The sequence below is a fragment of the Cygnus atratus genome, chromosome 9 (assembly GCF_013377495.2).
Source record: "Cygnus atratus isolate AKBS03 ecotype Queensland, Australia chromosome 9, CAtr_DNAZoo_HiC_assembly, whole genome shotgun sequence".
Taxonomy (NCBI): domain Eukaryota; kingdom Metazoa; phylum Chordata; class Aves; order Anseriformes; family Anatidae; genus Cygnus; species Cygnus atratus.
The window spans coordinates 22,699,522-22,724,042 of NC_066370.1; the positions used below are offsets into that span (position 1 = coordinate 22,699,522).

The following is a 24,521-nucleotide window of genomic DNA, read 5'->3' on the forward strand; positions in this document are numbered from 1 at the left end:
CTGTTTTTGAATTACAACTTTGTTTGAAGGTACTGGACTGGTTTATGAGGAGTTACAGTTTGGGTTTTCCACAAAAGTACTTAACTTGCTTTCTGTGGAGTTCTCTGGCAGTCCTCACAGCCCATTGCACGGGTACTTAAGGATGTCCTACAAGCTTAAGGGCGTGCATGTTTCCCCAAATGGTGCATGTTTAAGTTTCAGACTCTTACACTGAGACCATAATATTCAATGTTTAACAGCTGTTCCCATGAACATTAGGGTTGCGTTTGCTATTACAATTGACTGATATTTAATAACAGTTAAATGAGTTCATGTATTTTATTGGAACGATTCAGGTTTATGATCCCCTGCTGTCTGTCCATGACACCTGTTATCAATAACTTCGTGCTTTTATTTCCACCCAGTATTACTCTGTTCTTGAAACTTTGTGGATTGTTTTCTGTCTGACACTATCAAAACTTTAAAGTTACCTCTCTAAATGTTCTTACAGTGGAACATGTTAAAGTTTATAGAAATAATGCTCGTGACATGAGTTAACTACTTTCCCTCGTTGAGCTTGTTAAGCTGGCCCCAGTAATTTACCTCCATTTTTACTTTTCAGTAGTCTTCAGGCTACATCAAAACTAGAGCGTTATCCTGCCTGTCTAGATGCACTAGTCTCGCTAGCACACTGGAAGAACCTTCTGTTCTAAGGTAACAGATTCTCATTTTATCTCATAGTATGATAAAAGAATAATTGTTTTGAAATGACTGGGAAGAAGGAAGCGCTTGCTTTTTCCACCACAGTAAGAAACTGTGTGCATGTTTGTGTGCATATTTGTGTGCATATCTGACTTTTCTGTCAGGGCTGAAACATCATTGTTTAGGTTCCACCAGATGTTTTCAACCTATGTTATACATCGATGTGCATTTTGCTTCATGAATGGGGGTATCGTGTGCATGGCCACTAATGGCCATTTTCAAGTTTAGGTGTGAACATACTGCTGAACTTTTGCTCTTGAGCTCAGTTATATATTTGATGTATTTCAAATACTAAGCTTCTCCACATCATTTAAGTCTTGGTTTCAGCTGGAATTTGTTAGCCAACCGTTGAAGAACAGTTTCCAAATGGCCTGTCTGCTGGAAGTCTCTGGACTTTGGCACTGTGCTTGAAACTGAGTGTTGGCATGTTTCTTCCAGCAGCCTTCTTAGCCTCTACTAGTTATACTGCAAACATTCTAGTGCAGGGAGGGTATGGATATTAAGTTTTGTTTTGGACTCTTTGCTGTATAGACTTGCTCGTTGGAAGAGTATTTTACAACCTTGGGGGAAAAAATATCTTTAAAACATCACTGTCTTGAAATTTTGAGAGTAGGTAATAACTCTGTCTGCTCTGCAAGTTATTATGCTATTTTGAATCAATTTGTATAGGACTGAAGACATTTGTCATTCCAAATCAGATGAGATGGTTTTGTAGCCATTGTTACTATTTTCTCCTTCTCTGTGCTTTCTATGAGTCTGGTTCAAGAAACCTGAAATTTGTTTAATACTAAGCTGCTTTCTTTGAACTTTAGGGAATTGCCCAAAAGAAACAGACGAGTAAATATTTTCCCTGGTACCATAAATGTAATAAAAAGTTTTTCTTTCAGTTAGATTTAATCTAGAGTTGGTTTAGGTTTTTATTGACATTTCATATAAACCACTTCTACTCTTTGTTTCTCTCTTTCTGTGTATTAATACTTCTTGGCTTTGTAACAAATTTTTACCGTTTTAATTTCAATCAAATTCCCATTTCAACAGGTTGCTAACTGTAGATCATTCAAATTTTCTCTCTTTCTCTTTCAGAATAGATTGTACTGGGAATCATGAACAGCAATGGTTTTGTAATACTCCCAGGTTCAAAAAGTGGAACCTCAGTGAGATTAAAAGCAAAGTAAGTGCATTTTATCTGAATATGACCAGACATTGTTTCAGCATTTTCAATACGTTTTAATGAAGCATTAAGTAGAAGAACTTATTTGTGTAAGAGCACAAAGAATTATCATTAAAACATAAATTTGATCATGCAGTCTTCACAAACTTCACTTACATGTTTCACTTCTGGCATTTTCCCTATGCTTTTACACTTGAGCCTTTCTTCTTTCTTAGGCTTTAATCTACTTTCTGAGTAACTTATAGGTCTTATGACTCTGTATGCTAAAGTATACGTACAAATAGTAATAAAGCATTCTCTGGGATAGTTTATTTCATCATCATTAAGCAACAAATCTTTCTGAATACAGACACAATTACATCAGTTTTACGTTGGCACTATAAGCTTATATTGGAGTAGCCATTATCTCTGTGAAAACCAAACAAAAAAACCCAAACCAGAAACAAACAGAACAAACACCAACAAACCACAAATATCTTTATAGCAGTGTGGGTTTTGCTGTATAATCTTTCTGTTCTTATGGCTATATTGTGAAGGTATGCAACTTGGCAGAAGCTTAGCTTGCCTGTCAAATAGGATGACTGTGCCATTGGACTGTAGAGGTCCTAGCTAGATGAGGAGCAAACCCCATCTGTGATGAGGTGTTCTTGGGTGCAGGGAGTTAGCACCAGACCTGCAGTTCATTTTCCACAGCTGTTTTTAGTCAGAAGGGTGACCTGCCTTCAATGACAAATTTTGCCTTTTTTTTTGTCGTCTTGCTGCTTTAAACTCTTTCAGCTATCTTAGTGTCTTTCACATAATTTCTGTTGCATATTTGATCATTTTAACTTTTCTAGAACTGTTCGAGAATTGCGGTTGGAGAAGGTGCAGTTAGAAATGGAGAATAAAGAGATGGAGAAGAAATTACGGCAACTGCAATCCAACATGAGCAGAGAAAAAGAAGAGAGAAAGTAGGTGAAGTTTCTGTTTAAAAAATGGAATCCAGTGAGATGCTTCCTTTGCATCTCCCCCATGCCCAGACAGGATCTTTTGCAAAGTGTAGAATTCACAACGGTATTCAGTCTCCTCTCTCCAATCTTTCTTCTCAGTGATAAACTTGCTATCCTATGGCTTTTTTATTTTTAAACTCCCATGTGAAGATTTGACTTTTTAGAAGTAAATTAACAAACTCCCAAGAGGGATATTCCTTCAGAGGCAGAGATCCCTTTTCCTCATTTATTCTTTTCTTCTTTTTTCCATGTCCCATTGGATCTGTCAACTTAGTTTTAAAGGAGGAGACAAAAAGTAGTTGCTCTTGCACTATTCCTGTCTTTCGACATTTCTGGAGAGAATCCTGTTCTTACTATTGCTTTAATCCTGTTTTGCATGCATCCGTGTAGCTTCTTGGGAAGCTGTTTTCTGTGTGATGGAAAACATGGCTCAGAAAGTAAGCATAATGTAATGGTGCAAGTGCTAGGGTGGAAGTTTTAAGTATTGGCCGTGTTACTGGCGCACTCTAAATGTTAGTGAATCTCTGCAACAGCTGCTTCTGCTTCCTTGTATTTCTTCCTGATGTATTTTGACCCTGGAGACACACCTACTGTTGCACAGTGCCTTGGATACCTTAGTGCCTTAGTCTTGGTAACGCTAAAGACTTGCTTTTGGCAGCTCTGTTAGCTTTTAACTGAGCTGTTGAGGCAATGTTTTCCAGATACTGTGTGGCATTGTTTTTCCCCATATTGTTCTCCTGGCCTCTTGCAAACCCTGATGGTGTTGTTACGGTGAGTTCAAATGATAGGAATCATTGGCATTTGTACCACAGCTGGGAAGATTGTTCCTTTTTCCTCCAATAAGTTTGCCTTCTTGTTTTGTATGCTTTATTATTATTTTACAGGAAACCAAACAGTGCAAAACAAGGTAGATAATAGTCATTCAAATATCTGCAAAATAGTATGCAGTAGTGTATTAAAAACCCATGAATGTGCAGAACCTGCGCTCAACTAGCATACTACAGCGCAAATAGCATTGTAAATGGGAATGATGAAAAGTATATAGTAGTAGCAAAAAGCAGGCTGAAAATAATCAACACCCTCCTGACCAGTTCCTCTGGGGACCTTGTTGCTGCTCTTCTCAGCTGGCCTCCGAAGAAGGTTTTCCCTGTCCTTTTTCATCTCCCTTTTTAAATATATATATATATATATATATATATATATATATATTTATATGTAATATATTCCCGAAGTAACCTTCACTATTAGAGTTGGTGGCTGCCATCAACTATGGAGTCTGCTAATAAATCTCTGTGTGAGTGAACCTGTCCTAACATCCTTTATGCAAGTGTGCTAAAGCTGAAAAATACCATCTGATCTCCCTTAGTCTAAATTCTTCCCCACTGTCTTCCGTGTTAGTCATAGTAGTTAATATCTAAACTGACATTCCCTGAAATCTGTATTTTAGGTGTGTATGCATGGCTTGTTAAAAGATGTTGCGTTGTAGCTGTGCTGGAAGAATGCCCTAGGGTAGATTGGGATAATGAAGACTTATCTAAAATGCACTCCTGTTACATGTTTATTCATCAGTTAAAATTCAGTGGAAGGGAGGGGCTTGTGTTTTGGGTAATTGGTGACCGTATAAACCAGTGTTTTTCGTGATGCTCTGTTCTTATATAAAATCCCAAAAGAAAATGGATATGCTTCTCTTGTTTCCAGAAGACATGATGAGTATACACTTTCTTGCCTTGGTTCATAGGAAATCAAGCGCTTATCACTGGAAAACTGGACAGGCAGGACCAATGACCATCCAAGCCCGAGTTTTGTCACAAAGCAAAGAAAAAAATAATAAGGTAATAAGCTATCAGTATATTTGCAGATAAAGCTATTTTAAACAAAAGAAGATTTAGAAAATTTATGCTACAAAATATGGTAACTTTAAATACTGTAAAAACAAAAGATTGAGCAATTCTGAGTAGAATTTGTAGCTGTTTATTTTTCCATGCCAATCTTATGTTTCCCTTTGAGCTGGAGGAACATCAAGTTCTGTTTGGTGATCTGTTGTTTTTTAATTGTAATAGATACTGAATTGGTAAAAGTAATGATTATTTACTATTGTAAGAGTTTAATTTGGTACTGGTGGAAGTCATTGGGAGCCTGTCTTTCAAATTAATTAGGCCTTGTCTAGTGTCTGTTATGAATCTATAATAAAAGATTCCATGTAAAGTTTTGAGCACAAGTTTATGATCTTCACAGATATTAACTGTGAGAGAGGCACACCATATTTAAAAATACTACAGGTACATTTTTTTCTTTTCCTCAGCCACTGTGTAAAGTAGTACTGTCATATGAATGGCGTAGTGGAATGCGGTTCATTCTCTGTTTTTTTTTTTTTTTTTTTTTTTAATTTCTGTATGTCCTAAGATCTTAAGATGCTTCTGCATTTCTTCCTTCTCAGTAAGTCCAGAAGGAGAACACAACTTGTCATGTGGTCCACAGTACACGAGAGGATTCCTACATTTGTCCCTTGAGGACTGATGCTAATGCGTCAAGTGCTGGCTAACCAGATCTCTGAAGCATTCTTTTTAACAAGGGACAACTAGGAGTGGATGTTTTGAAATGTGGATTAAATTTGTCTATGGAGTCTTGTTCTATGAGGTCCTCGCTTGGCCCTGAAGAGAGGGATGTAGAACTTTTCTAGGCAGCCATTGAAAGCCGTTTGCTTTTTTGTATGTACAAAATAGGGTGTTTCCTTATTTCTTTTTTAAAATGACTAGGGCAATTTTGCAGAAACTCTCCAAACATATTAAGTATAAAGCAGATGTGTCTTAAGAAACTTGAGCTGAAAGTGGTTAAAGTTGATCAAATTTATAAGCAGCCTTTCAGACAGTGTTATCACTTCAAACTGCAATAACCTAGTCTCAATATTTCCTTCTGTGGTGAAATAAAATGATCACTTTAATAGCTTAGGCTTTTGTCCTTGAAGCTTTATACATCTTGGAAGCAAGCATTAGGTATTTCCATGATCAAACAATGTTCATGAATGCTGTTAAAATACCAATTATGATAACAGAACTGATGGTTTTTACTCATTCCCTGAATTAGTGTGAAAAATCTGGAGGAGATTTCCAATCCAAACTACTTCAATTTAGAGATACTTCCTATTTCCTTTAGCAGACATTGATGTGTCTGAAGAGGCACAAATAGGTCTGAATGGGACATAAAAAGAGAGCTTTATGATTTTTTTTCTGGAAGCTAAGCTATGTATGTTGTGGTGAAATGGGAGCTGTTAATTATGAGAGACCATTCAAAACTGGCTGAAATGAAGCTTGTGTAAGTCTAAAACGAAAAGCAGACAATGACAACTTCAGACTAAGCCATCACAGTTGCTATTTGAAGTCTTTTGAAGCAGCAGCAGTTTGGTGTGAAGGTCTTTTTCAGCCAACGCACTCAATTTCAATAAAATTGCCTACTTGCCTCTGAGTAGAAGAGAGAGGATCGTAATGAAAGGGGTTTCTTTAACCCGTCTCTTTCTCCTTCCACTTCTCTGAGACAAGTGGCTTAGAGCTGTTACTACTTCAAAGACTTCAGATTTCAGCTGTGTTGGCAAAGGAGAAGAGGCAAAATTTTCAAAATTAAAATGCCTGCAGATTCACGAGGGGGTGGGGGTAGAGGGGTGAGGGCGCAGTGTGAACTCTCTGGAGTAAAAAAAAAAAAAAAAAAAAACAAGGAAAGAAAATGTTGAAAATGATCAGTTACTGGGGTGCAAGATCCTGGAAGGATGATGAGGGGAAGCAGAATGAAAACAATCTAATTGGTCCCTTCTGGCCCCCAAGATCTATAGGTAGGTGTATGTGCAGATGGCTGGACAGATTTTCAGTCTGTGCAGATGACTTCACTGGTTGAATTTTGAGGTTAGGTCACTGTGGTTATGAAAGTTCTGCAGGTCTGTACATGTGGAATACACTTCCTATGTACCTAGTAAATAATACATGCCTAGCTATTTTCCTAGAAACAGTGAATTTTTAGTTGTGTAAGTTATATGTGTATTCATTTTCATTAGCACCTTAAGCTTCTTTTTAATATTCATACTCTAATACCTTAATGCCTTAATGTTTATATAAATGTATGTAAATATTTTTTCATATAGGTTTCTTTGGGAAAAGTGAAGTTGCAAATACTGAAAGAACAGATGAAAGGTAAAGGCATCTTTGTTAAATTAAAACTCACAAAATTCAAAATTCTGATAGTGTTTGATTCTGGAAGGTTGCTGCAATTAAATAATAAGGTGGAAATCAGAGGTCGGAATCTGTTTTTTTTTTTTTTTTTTTTTTTCCCTTCTCCAGAGCCAGTGAAAGAACCATTTAAGCATGAAATGTCAAATTCTGTAGCTCATGAAAAATCTGAAGTGAAGGAGCTAGCGTGTGGACAATGTGAAACTAAGAGCGGGCTGCTGGTAAGTAAATGGTATAAAAATTATACACTATATTCTGTTGCTACAGAGTATACATAATAGCTGTGTAGTGGTATCCAGATGTACACATAATATATAGCAAAATGAATTATATTGAATTTTTCTAAGCTGTAAACTGTATGTGGTCTACAGAGACAAGTCAACTGATGTGGGATTCGCTTCCAGGCTCCTTGATGAAAGGACCTGTATATGAAAATACATATGTGTACACCTAAAACACAAGGGCAAGTCTAAATGTTATGTTAGTGTTGCATGTGCTAGCTTTTTTGTACAATGTGCTTGTACTGTGGTAGTTAATGGAAGTTGTATTAGCTGCCTCCTGCCCTTTTATTAAAAGGAATTATTTTAATGACAGTATTGCCACTTTGAAATTATAAAGTCAGGGAACTGGTCTGAACTTTTCACCAGAAAAGCTAAGGCCAATGCAAAATTTTTATACTTTATTTTTGCCTTTTGTTCAGCTGCTGGGACGAGTAAGTCATTAGAAGGATTCTCTACTTCTCTTAAAATGGTCCATTGGACCATTTGAGGTGCCAAATTCAACTATTAGACGCACAGCAACTTAAAAAGAAGAAAAATATAGTGAAATGTTTGAGACTATTTTGATCATACTTTATTTAATATAATCTTACTTTGCTGGAATTGAAATTATAGTATTTTTTTTCCACTTGTTTGTCAAAATATTTTGGTATGTTCTATATGATTATATCCATGTTAATTCTACGATTGCTCTCAGTGATAACTACTTAGTGCATTGAGGTAAAGGAAGGTTTTACATCCTGATCTCATGAATGGCAAAGAAACAGATAACAGTTATTTATCTGTTTTTTAACAGGGAGTTTCTTTAAGTTGTATTTTTATTAATTGGCCCAGCATTTGAATGTAGCTGAAGACGACTAAGACCACCACCATGTGTTTAAAATAAGCTGTATGGTTGCAGGCAAATAGGGTAAATTGAATACTCTGTGCACACTCTGTAATTTTAAGTACTTTGATAAGCATCAGGGCAAGTGGTTAATTCTGGCTGCTTTCTGAGTTGGTATTTTCTGGCTATGTTACAGTGGAAATTAGTATTATCAAGTATGAGGTGATTTTTATTTAATAGAGTTTGCCTCTTAGCAAGTGCCTAGCCTACAAAATATAAGATAGCCCTTTACTATTCAATTATTCAATTTCTGAAGTAGTTTGTAGAAATAGAGTAGATCTATTGTTGAATGAGGAAAAGACACTTTCTTTTAAAGAATGTAGTACATTTTTTTTTTTCCGTGTAGTACATGCTATGCTATATTTGAATCACTTATGGCAAATTAAAACAGTTGGAGCAGCTAGTTCTCAAAAGAAAAAGACCTTTTTTTCGCTTCCCTTAGGAAAAAACACGTGTGGATTTTAAATCCCCGTGAAGATCACCGTGCACCAAAGCCACCTGCGTTTTGCGCCCTTGGGATCTTTGACTGATTCCCTTTGCCCGTTCCCTCCCTCAGCCACGAACTGCGGCCAGGTGTGTGGGGAGCCGTCCGGCTCCGGCTGCCCCCAGCCCCTCGGGCTCCCTCAGGGGCCGCGGGGCCCGGCCGGGCCGCCAGGGGCCGCTGCGGCTCCACGGTGCTGCCGCCGCCGGGCAGGCCCCGGCCCGGCCCGCCCAGACACCGGGCGTGTCTGCCTGACGGTGTTTCTGTGTGTTTCTGAGGCAGTGGCTCTTTCACCTCACGAATATTTGAAGTAGTCGCTGGGCTAGAAATCCGTGCTTCTGGGATGAGTTAAACTACTGCTTGCTTTTCTCTCCTCCCTAAATTCACCTGGAGCTATGCTTCAGAGTGCTCATCTCCTGAGCCCAGAAAGTCTCCCGTGCTACCACTGGCTTTGAAGACAAAGCGGGTGGATAGCGAGGTGGTGTTTTATCACACCTTAGGTTACAAAGGCGTTTCTTTGACACTATTGAATGTGACTTTCTTATTCACTAGTAACTGTTGCAGTTAAAAATTGTGATTAGAAAGAATCAAGGTTACTTTACTGTGAGAATAAAAGCTAACTAAAATAGAGAAAATGTTGGTAGGGTCTTGACTGAGTGCAAGTCAATTTAACGCTTTCTGTTGTACCATATGAGGTTTTCACGAAGGCAGATTTTGCTTTTCAATAATGTCACTCAATATGGTGTTCTATTATTCCTCTAAAATTTGATCATTTTATTCCGCTTTCCTAGGGAGAGAGTCCTTTCAGTAATGCAGTAAATTATCAAAGTTATTGGTCTGATAAATACATACTGATATATCTTGATATTTGTAATGCATTCTTTTTTAGATGATTTTTTTTTAAAGGAAATGCTATTTATCTCATTTTTGGTGGTAAACTGAATTGAGATGTTGGAAGTTTATTTGTGAGGATTAAAGGTCATGCAGCAGTTCAATGGAAGAATACAGGGATTTAAAATGAGAGTCACAGAGTGCTGTGAGCACTTCATCTGTGTGAGGAGAATTTCACCTTAATTGTCTTTTTTTTTTTTTTTTCCCCTTTTACTTGTCTACTTCCCTCTTTCCAATCCTACTCTGAAACTAATTAGTAACTGTTTTTATTAATAAAGGGAGCTAGCAAAACAATGCAGGAAGTGCAGAGATGCAATTTTTTTTTTAATAGAAAGCAGTAGCTATAATTCAATTTTTCATAGGGAGAAAGATTATTGCAGTCCAAGTGAGAGTCTGCAATTATTAATCTAAAATTTTAGCTGTATGATTGAGGAGTATTGGATGTTTTTAGAGAAATTGCACAGCAGAAAATTTAAAGGCAGTCAGTCTAGTGAGAATCTAGAGTAGTGTTTTATAAATTTCTTGATGGGTCCCATTGCTGCTGCCTCTCACTCTTTCTTGTCCCCTTCCTACTGCTGCTTTGGGAGTCGATGTATTTGATACCTGTGTTGGTTTGGCATCATACTGGGAGAAAATTAGCATCTGAGTTCAGCTGCTGGGCAGTTTAACGTGAGGCCAAAACAAATAAGCTTTGTAAGGATTCTTGAAAATCAGCTTTGCAATTCTTGCAAATTGCAAATTCTAGCCTTTTTTTTTTAAGCAGTTGAGCAATATGTGAATAAAAATTTCACGTTGTTTAAACAAATAATGCAGGAAGCTAAGTCTTACAAAGATTGATCAACTATTATATACCGTGTGCTAGAATACCAAAAAGAACCATACATAATGCAACTGTTCTTTCTCAAGGAGAGTAGTTGCATAAAGCTACGTCAATAAAACTATTTCCTTGAAACGTGACTTTTACTGAATTCTACTGTAGTGCTAAGATTATTTTCTTCATGTGGTGAAAGAGAAATCAACACAATCTTTAGCTGTGTACTTTTGGATGCATGTGCATTAGAAAACAGAATGAGCCAAGGAGAATGGCAATTACAGAGACAAATTTAGCTGTTTCTCCTTTAGTATATGTTTGTCATCGTTATGTGTTTTAGCAACATGTTGGTGAAAAAACACTTGCCATCGATTATGGATGATTATGGACTATCAGAATTAAGGAATATGACAAAACATGGGTGTTCATACAGTAAGCATTGAACCTTATTCATCCAGCAGTGCAGTATAAGAAACAGAAGAAGACTGCAAAAGGAAAAAAGAAACAGCTATTTGAAGCAGTTAGTGTCCTGGCATGCTCACTGGTATGTCACAAGTACCATTTAATGCGTAACCAGCAATTGCAAAGTTGCTGGGTCGATTATAGTGTAGAGTAGGTGGAAATGAGACGATGTGAGTAAATTCTAGTTTTGCAATAACTGCTTGACATCTTTGACTCTTTCAGATTAAACTCTCTGCCTGTACCTCTTCTGCTCATGTGTTTTGGTGGTAAGAATATGTGGCTTGCTCAAGGACTTCATAGACAAATTATCCTCCCTTTTGGTCTTTCTCTGTGTAGGGGGCATACAGAAAGGATCGACATAAAATATTATTTGTTCCTGCTTGATAATCATTCAAGAGTCGGTAATCAAATTACATTCATATTACATTTTAACAGTATTTTTTTTTTTTTTTGTTCTACTATAGGTTGCACATCAATGAAGTTCTAGTGGAGTAAAACTATTACTCTTGATCTGTAGCTATTTTTAGTCAGTTATCTAGTTTTTCATAGCTAGGACTTTCCTGGACTTTTAAGTGCGAACTGATATTCCAGTTGGTTTGTCCTGTGTCATACCCAGTGGAGTATTCAGATTATTGACTTTTGTTCACACGTTTGCACTGGGATTATTAAAATAAGTATGTGTTTGCGTCGCCATCATTCTGTTTTCAATATGCAGTTCTCTTGCTGCCTTCTATTTTGCTGTTTGGTGGAAAGTTGGATTATATTAATATTAAATTAAAGGTTTCATAATGTTCTATTAACAGACAGAAGCCAATATGCATTTTGGAAAATTGGAAGTTGTCCATCACTTCACCAATGAAGTAAATCTGAATGAATCTAAAATTAATCATGAGGAGAAGAAAGTAAACTGCAAACATCAGGTCACTTCAAACAAATTTTCATCTTTGCCAGTGTCAGTAAGCAGTGCTGAGGTAGTACACAGTTCAGAAACAAAAAATAAAAATATTGTTAATGTTTGTGACATCTTAAACAGAGTGGTCTTAGGTTTCTCACATTGTACTAAATGAGGGATCAGGCTATCAGACTTGCTCAGTCTGTTAACCTCTGGGCATAATATCTGTCCTATACATACGATGTGGGCTATCTGTGACTATTGCTTTTTGCCTACTAAAAATATTTAAATATATATTTTTGTGTGCTTATACCGAGTGTTTTTTTCTTATTTTGCTCTTGATAGAACGTTACAATTCAGACATGAGCAAGATCACTTGAAAATCGAGTAGCTCTGATTACCAGGGCAGCTAAACTAAGGCCAGAAAACATTTCCATAGCTGATAATAAAAATGTTGTTGCTGTTATGTAACTGGGGAGAGGATTGTTATCAGAAGTGCTATATTAATTATGTTGTGGAACTGATTTAGGAACTCTTCTCGGAATCAGCCTGGACAGGCCTTGACGATCAGGACAAAGGGTTATTACTAAATGGTACATTTAATGAGGAGGAATCTGCAAAGTCTTTTCATGAAGCTTTGATTCAATGGAGAAATGGTAGTTGTGATCACAGAAAAGAACAGCATGCTGGCAAGGTCCTATCAGGTATGAATTTTTCTATTTTAATTGCACATTAAAAACGTGAGCGTCCATTTTGGTGAGTTAGCAGCTAGTTTAGTTAGTGAAGATAGGCGTTCTGTTAGAATAGTAAATGTTTCTTAAGTTTTTTTTTCTCTGTGTTTTGTTATAAGTTATCATCAACCTCTGAAGTTTTTTTTTTTTTTAATAATGTACAGGTTGGTGCTTTATCAGAATTTTTGTAATTAACTGTTACCTTGGCCAGATTGTTCAATCTGCGTCTATACTTTTCTATAGCATTTTTTTCTCATTTAAGAGTTTAGTGTGAATGGTAATGCCAAAACATGAAGTCCAAGCTTTTAACTAAGACAAAGAATGTGCATGGCTTGGGACTTTGTATGTTGTATCAAAGTACATTTTCTGTTTACATTCCACAGGCTCCTAATATTTCTTTGTTCCAGTGAAAAAATGCAATCACTTCAAGTATGCATGGCAAAATACAAAATAACTTGTCTGATTGAATTTGTGCAATTTGTCTTCATTCTTTGTGTATTTTTGTACAAAAATACACAGTACCGTTGTTCCCCCCTGCCCTGTTTTGGCTTTCCCCAGTTTGTAGTAGTCTTCCTTTATATGCGAAGTTGCAAGGAGTGAGGTTTTACTGGCTACTGCCACTGCTAAATGTATTGTGTAAATATGATTTTTAAGATCTCATGCATCTAGGAAGTAGATTTCTGTGAATTAAAGGCAATCGTATATGTCAAAGGATTTACAGGTGCAATGAGAAATGTGTTATATATCATTAGGTGCAAGGAATGCTTGCATATGTTGCTGCTTATCTGTAGAATATTTATGTCTGCCTTGAAATTTATTTACTGACCTTTTAGTCATAAAAGGAGAAGCTGGGTAACCTTTAGATATGCAGTCCTGTCTAAATCTAAGCAAAGACCGTATTTTCCACAGATTCTGACAGTTTGTGAATTCTTTCCAGCTGAATCCAGGAAATCCAAACAAGATAGCAAATTATTTATGTGACTCAAAACTCCCTGTTTGTTTTTGTCTACTGGAATTATCCTGACACTTTAAATTTTAGAATTATGCAAAGACTCAGCTAGGTATAAGCTACTAATGTGACATTCATTCAAAAATAATGTATCTAAATAGCAAGTTTATAAATCTGAAGTGCTGTTTTTTTTTTTTTTTAATAATTCTACTAGAGTCTGTGGGAATTTGTGAGGTACAGACCAATCTGACTATTGTGAAAGAACATGTCCAAATTCAATTCAAGGAGGGTGGCCTGAGCTACATGGAGAAACTCTTGCTTAAGAAATACAGAAGGTATTGTAGAAATTGCTGGTGCTAGTGAAGGTCAGAAACGCTTTATAGCATTAACAAAATTGCATTGAAACATTTTAATATTAGCTATATTACCAAGAGTTAATTAAGGTGTCATAGTACTTGATCTTAAAAAGCAACCATTATAGCCAGAGTTGATGACTTTGTATTTCAGAATTACAGCAGAGGGAGTATTTGGAGAGATTCTCTCTGCTATCAGTTTGTTGTAGAATTTGAAGAGCAATAATGATAGTTGGAAGCCTGTTTTTGCTACAGGAATTTTATAGAGAAAAAGAAGTACGATCTTCATGATACTTCTATAAATATGGCAGAGTTACTTTGTTAGTCCCTGAGGTGTGAGGTCATTGCACTGAAATTAGGAGTTGCTGCTTTTTAGCAGTGGTAAATACTGATGCAGTAAATAGTGTGGAGTTTCTTTAAAAAAGGAAAATAATAGAAATACTTTTTTTTTTTTAAGACTGGTTTCTTTTTTTCTTTTCTTTTTTCTTTTTTTTATTTTTTAGAACTGCTGTTGATGAAATATCTGGTAGTTGCATTAAAGATTTAAGGCCTATGCAAACACAGACTGTGTCACATCAGGCTGTGGCTGGAGGAGGCGAAAAAGGAGATGATGATGATGTCAATGATTTAACAGGTATAATTTTTTTTTAAACTAACTATTAAATATTTGGGGGCGGGATTTTTTTTTTAGTATGATTTCTGAACAGTTACATACTTAAGCCCTTTCTACCTTAAAAAAATAAAAATAACAATAACAAAGAAAGTAGCAAAATAAAAGGTTTGCCTTTTTATAAGTGTATCATAGCTGAGAAAAAATAAAATGCATCAAATTAATTATATTTCATAGTTGAAGAGGTGAAGAGATACTGGACATCTGTATTTAGAGAGCAGGTAACCAAAACTGTTCCTGAAAGTGCAGAGCCCACTCTGAAAATTGAATTTCTTGATGATGTAAGTATGTAATAAAGAACTTCATGAATCTTCAGAGTGATCTTAAATGGTTTTGTTTAAGTACTGATCTATTAAAAATTTAAATTAACAACAGTTAAATAGTTTCTAATTAAAAAAAAAATATATATATGTATATACTTGGTCCCTTTTGTAATAATTTTCTCCTGTTGTGTCCATGGACTCTTAATGTATAGAAATTATACAAAAAAAATCTATACAGTTTTAATCACTTGAGTTCATATTCCTTTTAGTAATCATAATCAATTGTAATTATAATCAATTGCTGAATATACTTTTTTTTTTTTTTTAACTTAGTCTTATTGCACGGACTTGGAAGAATCATGTAACTTTTTGGTGACGGAAGCTGGGGCTATAGAAATGAATAACCAAAGAAAAACTGAAACACTCGAAGAGTTTGAAAGGTATGAGAAATACAGAGATAATTTGGAAGAGAAAAGGAAGTAATCCTAACTTCTGATTTAGTTATATTCCTAAATAACAGGTTCTTTTCTTTGCAGACAATCATACTTCATATGAATGGGGAGAATCCTTGACTGTAAATTGTTTTAAAGCATGGTTAAAATATGTCTGCTCATCCTCATCACAAGACATAGTCTTTGCCAGTGTCATGACACTGTCAGTTACTACTTTCCCTTCCTTTACATTTCTTCCAAGATACTGTCTGAATGCTTTTTGTTGTCCTTGAAAGTTTTTCTCCTCACCTCCCCCTCCGTATCGTAGAATCACAGACTGGTTTGGATTGGAAGGGACTTTAAATCCAGTCCAGTTCCACTCTCCTGCCATGGGCAGGGACACCTTCCTGTAGATCAGACTGCCCAAAGTCCTATCCAGCCTGGCCTTGAACACTTCCAGGGATGGGACATCTACAACTTCTCTGGGCAACCTATTCCAGTGCCTCACCTCCCTCATAGTAAAGAATTGCTTCCTATCATCTAATTTAAATCTACTCTCTTTTAGTTTTCTTGTCATTTGAGTGACCTAATGATGTGATGACTGTACTATTAACTGTCTATAACTGGAGATATATCACTTTGAAATGTCTTTATTTTATTTGCTTGATCACTCCAAATGTTAAACCATCTAAGATGTATTCCTTCATATGTTTGGAATTAAAGGTAGAATTACTCTTCTGTATGCTCTTAACTAAGTAGGAGCAGGGACTACATGCAGGCAAATATGTAACATGTCAGTGTTATGTGCTTTTAAGATACTCATATAACTAATTTTGTAACTCCTGATGAAACTTAGAGCCCTAATATTGACTGTCATTTTAAATGATAGGTGTGATTCTTCTGACGTGCCAAAATATATTCGTGATAAGATGTGCTATATTTTCTTATAATTTACTCTTCTGATCTTTCCTGCTTTGTCTGTTTCAAAGTTGTCCAGCAGTTGCAGGTCAGAACAACACACTATTAGACCTTTTGCCAGAAGAAACCGTGGGCACGATGAGAAAGTCATCGTGTCATTTAACTGCCACAGCTGACACTCCGTATCTTTTACATCTTCCTATTGACAGAAATCCTGTTTCTTCCAAAGAAATTTTGCAAGGTAAATTTTGAAAGCTATTTTTACTATATAAGTTACTACTTGGTCACAGGATAAAAAGTAAAATAGCTATGTCTTGTATAAACAAAGCAAAACAGTATGTAGAATTATTAACTGTCTAATAAATGTGTTTCAAACCATTAATATAATTTTTAAAGAAATATTACAAAATTGCTATTATTGCAATTTTTGTGTTGACTCTACCTAGACTATAATTCTAACTGTAACACGTATTATCATAGAGAAGTTTGAAATATGTTAAGAGTATTATCAAGATCTCTTTTCATGAACAGTGATGTACAGGAACACATGCATTAGATATGGAACAGGTCCTACTACCTGGTAAGTCTGGTCTGTGTATGTTAGCATCAGGATATCAGTCAGGAAGCTGATGAATGTTAACTTTTCTTTTTATTTTATGCCATAATGAAAGCCATGTGAAAATTAAAATGTAAAACTTGAATGGAGGTTTCGTGTTTTAATTTCATCTCGTAGAAAAAATGGTTGTCTGCAGTGTTCTTGAAAGAAATGCAGAACAAAAGGACATTGTTGAACTAAAGACTGCGGGAAGATCACTCAGCTCCTGTAAACTACTTGAGAAGACCTCTGACCCTAGTGAACTAATGAGCAACAACTATCTCTTTGAGATACAATTGCAGAAAAATGATAATGATTCACAAGAACTGGATGGTGGCTGCAACGGCCAGAGTTTGGTTATGCCTGTAATTACAACGTCCTCAGCGGTAAAATGTTATACTTAGCAATTAAAGATATATAAACTGTAGCGTAATCTACTTTCCCAGGTTATCATGAGGAACATTACCCTGTTGCTGAATCAGTTGAGAGACAGTGATAGATGTATAGTTACCAAAAAATACTCTACCTCTATTTCCCATTTTCTTCCAGAAAATCCCTCAAAGCAACCAACAGTATAGATTTCATCAGAGGATTGTTATTGCCTCCCATATTTCATCTGAGGGAATGGAGACTTTCATAACTTCTGCTTTTTGTTGTCGGTCTATTGTTGATACCTTTTTTTTTTTTAATGGGCTTCTCTGAGAAGATAAGATAGCCCTTCTCATGTTAGTATCAAGGTCAATACACTTATCTAATCTAAAATATTCAGAATGTTCTTTCAGTTTAAAAAAAAAAAAGAAATGGAAAGAAAAAAACTGTGGAGAAGGTTGGCACATTAGATTTGGAGTCACCGTTAGGAAGTATTGCTTTAGCTGAGGTACGCAAAGATATTCGTTAACAATCAAAGAAGAGCCACTTCTAATGTCCACAGTCAATCAACAGAAGAACAGACTCAGACTCTTGCAAAGTTAGCAATGGAAGCTTATAGGATTTGAAAGCATTATATCATGTAAAGCCACCAGCCTTTTGAATATCCATTACACTAGGCTATCAGAATCATTCCAAGTTTTGTAAAATGAGCATTTTATTAATATAAATTTGCCAGGGCAACTTATGAAGTATTTTCGTGTTTCTAATCTGTTTGTGTTTTATTCAAGTTACAGGATGGAGCCAAAAGACAGAAATCTGCTTCTACACAGTATCGGGGACTTGAAGGTTTCTTTGTTGTAGGTGTAAACCCTAAACAAGTAATGCTGGAAGCAAGTTCTTCACAGCGTGCAGACTCTAGCCCTATGAACAGGAGTACCCCATTTCCAGGTACTAACGTATGAAATCCTCAAACACAGTACTTATATACCACTACCACTGTAAGATGCCCCTCACTTTATGTAACTTGGATCCAGCTTACTTTTAGAAGTCACTTTGGAGTAACAATTATGCCACCATAAAAGATGAAACGAATTTGCTACTATGAGGTAAATCGCATTAATTTAGAGCCATACATTTGTATCCTCTGCATCACCTGAAAATTTGGTACCAGTATTTCTGGAAATTTCTGCTTTTCCTTGTGCTTGATATAAATCACCAAATGACATTGTCATGCTATTGCTTTTAATGATATATGAAACAATATGTGACATGATTGGCGGACATGAGTATTAATTTGATTTAGTATATCACTTGAATTTAAAAATTATTATTGTTATACACTTGTTTATATTATGTGCAAAAAAACTTGATGCATGACTTCTTTAAATCACAGAAATTAAATGCAGCAAATATCGTAACAGTAAATATGTGTAAACACAAAATCAGCAAAGATTTTCCTCTAATACTTCTTAATTTCAGGACGTAAGAAGTGGGTTGCTGCCAGGAGCTTAAGTGAATACGCTGATGACTCTGTAGTTCAAGGTGTCATAGAAAGTCAATTGAATAGATCTTCAAGTGGTCTTGAGACTCAAAATAGAATTTCTCCCCTGATGGTAGTGTGCAGATCGTATTCAGGTAAGGATAATAAATATGAGGCCCTACTTCAATAGGTCATTTTACCTGATACTTATTTTTAAGGATGTTTGTAACCTTGTTTCTTTTAAGCAAAGAATACAGTTTAGTGATCTATTCAGTTTGGGTGCCAGTGCCTGTAAGCTGGGAGTTGTAGCATTGGCTCCTTCTCTGTTAGGATTTTAATATTTTTGTATAACAAATATTTTTGGAATCTGTCCATTTTTAATTTGTCTTTTGAATGGCAACAACTGATGAGGAAGAATCTGACAGCACAGAATCTTCAGCTTAATGTTGTTTTCTCTGAAATAATGTAAATCTGTAAAACAGCATGCGACTGTCAGTGCGCAGTATGTGACTCCCCATAATGCACCACCATTAAGCAGATATGGCTGTGGTCAGGCCTTGTAAGCAAACTGCTGCTTCCCAGAGATGAAAACAAATATTTGAAGTTTTGGTTTCTTCAGTTGTATTATTTAACAGAAGTCATGCCTATAACTTGTGTTTGATAGAGCTTTCGTATTCCTCTCCATTACATACCACGATGTCTGTTGTGGTCTCCCCCTACTGAATGTAGTGCAAAGTGTGCGAAGTTTTACAAAATTTATGATGAAATCATTTGAAAACTTATAATTGACTGTTCTGTAGGAATTCAACTTTGTAAAAGAAACCTTTGTACCAAAGACTTAACTGTCAAAAATTCATCAATATTTTGTCTCTATACCAAATATTCAGAAAACATTCCTCACAAAACTCCATTAGGGGATTGATAGTAACACGTAACTTAGAGGGGAAAAAAAAAAAAAAGAGAGAATGTATCCCCCTGTTTTTGTGTTTAGAGATGTGGAACTGACAGGTGACTTTTTGTTCCATATGCTGAATAAAAACAGAAAAACAAACAAACCATTAATATTGCAAGCATTCTGGAGTTTTGGCAGATATTTAAATCACCATGGTGGATTCAGCTGCTAATAGGAAGACATTAACCAATACTTGTATAACGTTTTTCTTTTATAAATGTTCTTCACAGTCTTGCATTGCTTTAAATGAGCAGAATATGAACAGTCACGGAAATATCAGTCTGATTTGTTCCAGCTAGAAAGAAGTACAGTTTGAGATTTGTCTGTACTGGCTGTTCAAAACTGTTCTTGCCTTTCTTCTGATGATATGTCATATTTTCACTCATTAAAACTACTGTTTTATGTAAGCATTGATAATATTACAAAATTAAATGCAATGTCAAACGTGGTTTCTAATACATTGACAACATAACCACCAGTTGCACACAAGGCACACTTGTAACACCTATCATAACAGAAGTTCTCTTTTTCAGTGACAATCTGCATGTCTAAATCTTTGAGCTTTTATGAATGTTATCATGAAACGTCGTTTTAAATATGAGAGGAAAATTATGCCTCTTTTTTTTAATTTTGTGTTTTTTAAAATACCTATTAAAATAATTTAAGACTTTAAAAAGCAATTGGAGTAAAACTTTCTTTTGCAAGATTTCAGCATTTTTTTTGCTTGATGTTCTGTCCTGTGTGGACTTCTGATCTGCTTATTTAAATATATAAATAAAATTAGAAGCTTGCTCTGTGGCGATTGTTTTGCTTTTAGGTGATTTTTATATCTTCATCTATGCATTTGTATTTTGGGTAAAATGACATTTACTTTGCGATTTGTTAGAAGTTGTGACTTTTTGTGATTTCAGGGAATGATTCCAAAAGACCTCAGTCGGCAGATATGCCACACTATAAACTGACTAGAAATTGTCCAAAAAACATTCAGCCAAGACCAAAGAGTTCACCTATGCATATGTTTAGAGTTGATACTGAGATACCAAAGCACGAGTGCATTGATGTAACTAAGCAAGATGAGGATCATTGGAAATATATTGCTGACCAAGAAGCCCTACTTACTCTGGAAAAAGAATTACAAAGTTATGCAAGTAAGTGGCAAAATCGCCTTTTTCCCCCTTTTATGCTTGTAAGTTACGTAATGAAAACAAGTAGCTATTTATTTCGTTATTATTAGACCTAACTGATATTGGGGCAAATGGGTACTAAAGCATTTGACTATGCGAGACTCTGTGATTTAAGATTGCTTCTACTAAATTAAAGGTAGGTTGAAGTATGATCAAACAGAAATAAATCAAACTGTTTCATGCAGCTTTCTTAATTTTTGTCTACCTTTCTCCAATTTTGTTGGAGAAATCTACAGAATATGATAGGTACTCTTTCAGAGCATGGATTTCTTTTAAATAAGTATCCTTTCCTTTGGTATTTAGCAATGGACACCGTAGGTGGTGGTAGAAGCTGCTTTGATGCGAGGGAAGCTGGAAGGGGAAAAGGTGGGCCGAAAATTTTATAAATCAATCCTGATGAGAATTGCCGCTAATAGTGCATTATAGACCTGATCCTGTGTCTCATTTTGGGTTTGACTCAGCCCCCTTTCCTCTGGCTTTTAAAATGTTTTCTCCTTCCTACAGAAGGTCAGTGGTTACAGTTAAACAGAATCAGTCAAAAGAGTGAGTTCTGTTGCTCTTTGAATAGAGGGAAAAAAATGGTTGAGATTTTTCTGTTCCATCTCAATGAGGAGATGATTCAACTGTCTAAGAAACTTTGTGCCATAAGCAGCCTTGAAGAACTACATCTCTTAGGCTGTGACATGGGCCATCCCTCCTTAGTTGCTGTAGTGCTTTTATATTGGCAGCTCCTGGCTTTGAAGCATCTTCAGTAACCAGAACTCATCTGCATTCCAGAGTGTTCTGTCTTTCAAAATGTTTTTACCTTACGTTTTGCTGTATATTTTTTTTCACACAGCTCTTTACTCAGTCTTCCAATTATCACATTTCAGGACAGCTGTCCTTCTTTGTTTGATAAAAATTCACCAGACCTATGTTTTTTGGAAGAGTTTCTCATGTTAATACTTGAAGAATGAAGATGCATGCTGAATCCAGAGGAACATAGGAAGGAAGTTAATAACTTTTTAGTTATTGTTCCAGTCTTTCTCTGTCTTTTCATTCCACTTTCTTGGAATACCTTTCACTTATTTAGAAGCTTATAGTAGAAACTTACAGCTGGCTGGAAAAATAGTAGTGTAATTGCAAGTGGGTTATATATGAAGCATTGTCTGTGACCCTAGTTGATAATCTTGGATTGGCGCATGTGCGATATATCTTGTTACTCTGGTTTACATGCATACTACCGTTAGTTAGCTACCTTCGTTACTGTATTTTGAGATTGCATAGGGGCCCTACATACAAGGTTTCATATTGCACTGGCATAAATATCTTAGAAGCAAACCCTCTCTATTACTTCTGATAATACAGGAATCTTATAATAAAATGTCCTAACTTATTTGAGGGCTTGTAGTGACATCCTTCACCAGCTACAGGTTTTTCTGACACTTCTAATGTCAAATTTTTATTGATACTGTGAAATTCTTTAAACTTGATAGTATAGATACTGCATTTTTTGTTTATATTTGTTACTGAAATAATTGAAAATATTTCAGGTTCACAAGAAAAACTTTACAGCTTAACTTCTGAAGATGTAACCTCTTCCAGCAGATGCTTGAAGAAGATATATGGAAACGTTACAGATTTCCATAGAAACTTGGAACTAAAAGACCACAACAGGGATGATATGTCTGGGTAAGTTAAACTCCCCAAATATGTTTGTATGGTACTATAAGATGCTTAATGTGCCAAATATATTGCCAGTACCAAAATAAAGTCTTAACTTTCTGATTTTACTTTGTATCCTGTTTACAAATGTTAACATGACCTATTTTGTATCCTGGTGTTTTAAGTCAGTACTCTCAAATTAAGAGTAAAGTGATATATTTTGTTGTTGAGACCCTAAATTATAAATTTGGGGATATCTGAAAATTTTGAAAAATAAGGTCACTGATTTTTTTTTTTTCTGAAAAGAAGCTCGCTTTCCTAATTTGCCCATCCTAGGATGTGGGATTTCTGTACCTAGGCATAATAGTGACAGTGTTCTTTTACCTTCTTGTTTAGGAGGTGAAAATATATGTGATAAAAGCTGAGGGGGAAATAATGAATATAGTAGCTTGCAGTTATGTATACTTGCATACTTGTATGTATACAGTAAAAACTATTTTTCTGCCTTTTATTTCTGTGTGTACGAACATACGTCTGTATGGCTTTAGCTAGAATAGCTTGAAGAATTTGAGCTGCTGATAATCACTATTGTGTATTTCTTTTAAGGGGCTGTGATGAAGGCCAAATGGATGATAAGGAAGAAATTCTGGAGGATAAACGACAGGTTCTTGCGTTACAGTGAACATGCAAAGAATTGAATGTAATTTTTATCTTTGCATATCATACAAAATCAAGAAGCAGACAGAGAGGTATCTTGAATGCTGCTGATATTATTTATTAAAGATTATTTTGTCAACCTGTGAATAAAAAAATGTTAAAAATCACTTGGTTTTGACTCTTTTTCCTGGTATGACGAAGTAACAGAATAATAGAAAACTTAAGTCTTGTACTATTTATTATTCTAGTGTTGAACTTGTTGCATCTCTGTTGTATCAAAAGGTTTAGGGTTTTTAGGTAGGCATCAAATGAACTGAACTCCATAAGTTTTCTATGCCAAAACAAAGTACTATTCAAGTGGAAAACTAAAAAGAACAGTATTTAAAAAATAATGTTAGAGCAGATTTTTGGCTGTCTGATCTGTGTGTTTAGGGGTGGTGGTAGTTCTTTCCACCTTCCCAGATAATTTAAGGTTAATGAAATCAATATAACTTCAGTAAAAGGTGCTTGACTGTTACATGCTGCATTCTGACATGATACTGTAATGTAAAAAAGGTTTGGTTGTTTTATGCCTGTGTGTGGGTTTGGCAGAATGTAAGATTTCTGTCTGATTGTGTTGGAAAATTTTTAAAGCAGGATTAACTGAAAGGTTTGGTCTGACAATTGCTCTCACCTGTTTTTGGATAAATCACTTGGCATGGTTAAAATTAATGGTTAATATTCACAGAAGCTTTCCTATAGAAATAGAAACTTTACATCCTGGCTTACATCTTCCATCTACATTTCACTGTTATCTCATAACTGGTTTACACGGGGAGTTTGCGTAAGATGCAATTCAAAGACCAACACTGTACATAGTTTGGACTATATTATTATCTGTTTCATATTTAATGAAAGGATTATGCGTCTACTTCAGTCACTACTCACCACAGCAACAGTGACACAAAATGTCATGTTAGAGGCCTTTTATTAAAGGTCATGATTTTCATCACTACATTGGTTAATTAACAAATGTAGGTAGTTTAAAGAAGTTAATTTTGTTTATAGCCTCAACTGTTTAAAGACGTCATTGAGCGCTCATCCTGAAAGCCTCGTGATTTTATGTTCAGGTGGCAAATGACCTGCATTAATGTAACGGTGGAAACATTCCAATATATTATTTGGGTTCTGATAATTAAACACTTGTTTGCATTCTCCTTAATGCCATAGAGCTCTAATGTACTGTGCATTTGTTTTCTATCCCCCTCGTCAGTTATGCACTAGTACCATACAGCGTAAACAATTTCTTTCTACAGGAAGAAGTACTTCAGTATCCCTAGTTCACAAAAATTAGAACTGTTGGGCTGAACAGGCCATTGATTTGACTTCCTGCCTCATTCTCCTCTTTAAGGTGAGGGCTTATTTTTTCACTTTAGTTTTCTCGACAAAGTTTACCATATATTGATATTTTATTACAGTAGTTTGCCAAGAATTCTAAGAATAAAATCAGAAAGCAGGTTTCCTGCTTTG

General features: G+C 35.6%; 1 protein-coding gene across 1 annotated transcript; it reads left to right on the forward strand.

Annotated features, from left to right (window-relative positions):
• The first annotated feature begins 599 nt into the window (after window positions 1–599).
• ZBBX (zinc finger B-box domain containing) lies at window positions 600–23,054 on the forward strand. The gene is made up of 17 exons (XM_050712588.1): window positions 600–693; window positions 1,825–1,912; window positions 2,749–2,862; window positions 4,640–4,733; window positions 7,031–7,079; window positions 7,227–7,336; window positions 11,728–11,895; window positions 12,346–12,505; window positions 13,711–13,831; window positions 14,353–14,483; window positions 14,697–14,800; window positions 15,116–15,248; window positions 16,205–16,372; window positions 18,575–18,730; window positions 20,439–20,675; window positions 22,244–22,382; window positions 22,962–23,054. The coding sequence occupies exons 2-17, from the start codon at window positions 1,845–1,847 to the stop codon at window positions 23,035–23,037; spliced, it is 2,028 nt and encodes a 675-aa protein (XP_050568545.1). The 5' UTR covers window positions 600–693; window positions 1,825–1,844; the 3' UTR covers window positions 23,038–23,054.
• The last annotated feature ends 1,467 nt before the right edge of the window (window positions 23,055–24,521 follow it).

Bases quoted from the DNA above. Each gene is read 5' to 3' on its own strand.
- ZBBX (XM_050712588.1), top strand. From the start codon at position 1,845: ATGAACAGCAATGGTTTTGTAATACTCCCAGGTTCAAAAAGTGGAACC. The intron at 4,734-7,030 runs GTAATAAGCTAT...TTTTTCATATAG, and splicing joins GCAAAGAAAAAAATAATAAG to GTTTCTTTGGGAAAAGTGAA. The intron at 14,484-14,696 runs GTATAATTTTTT...TATATTTCATAG, and splicing joins TGATGTCAATGATTTAACAG to TTGAAGAGGTGAAGAGATAC.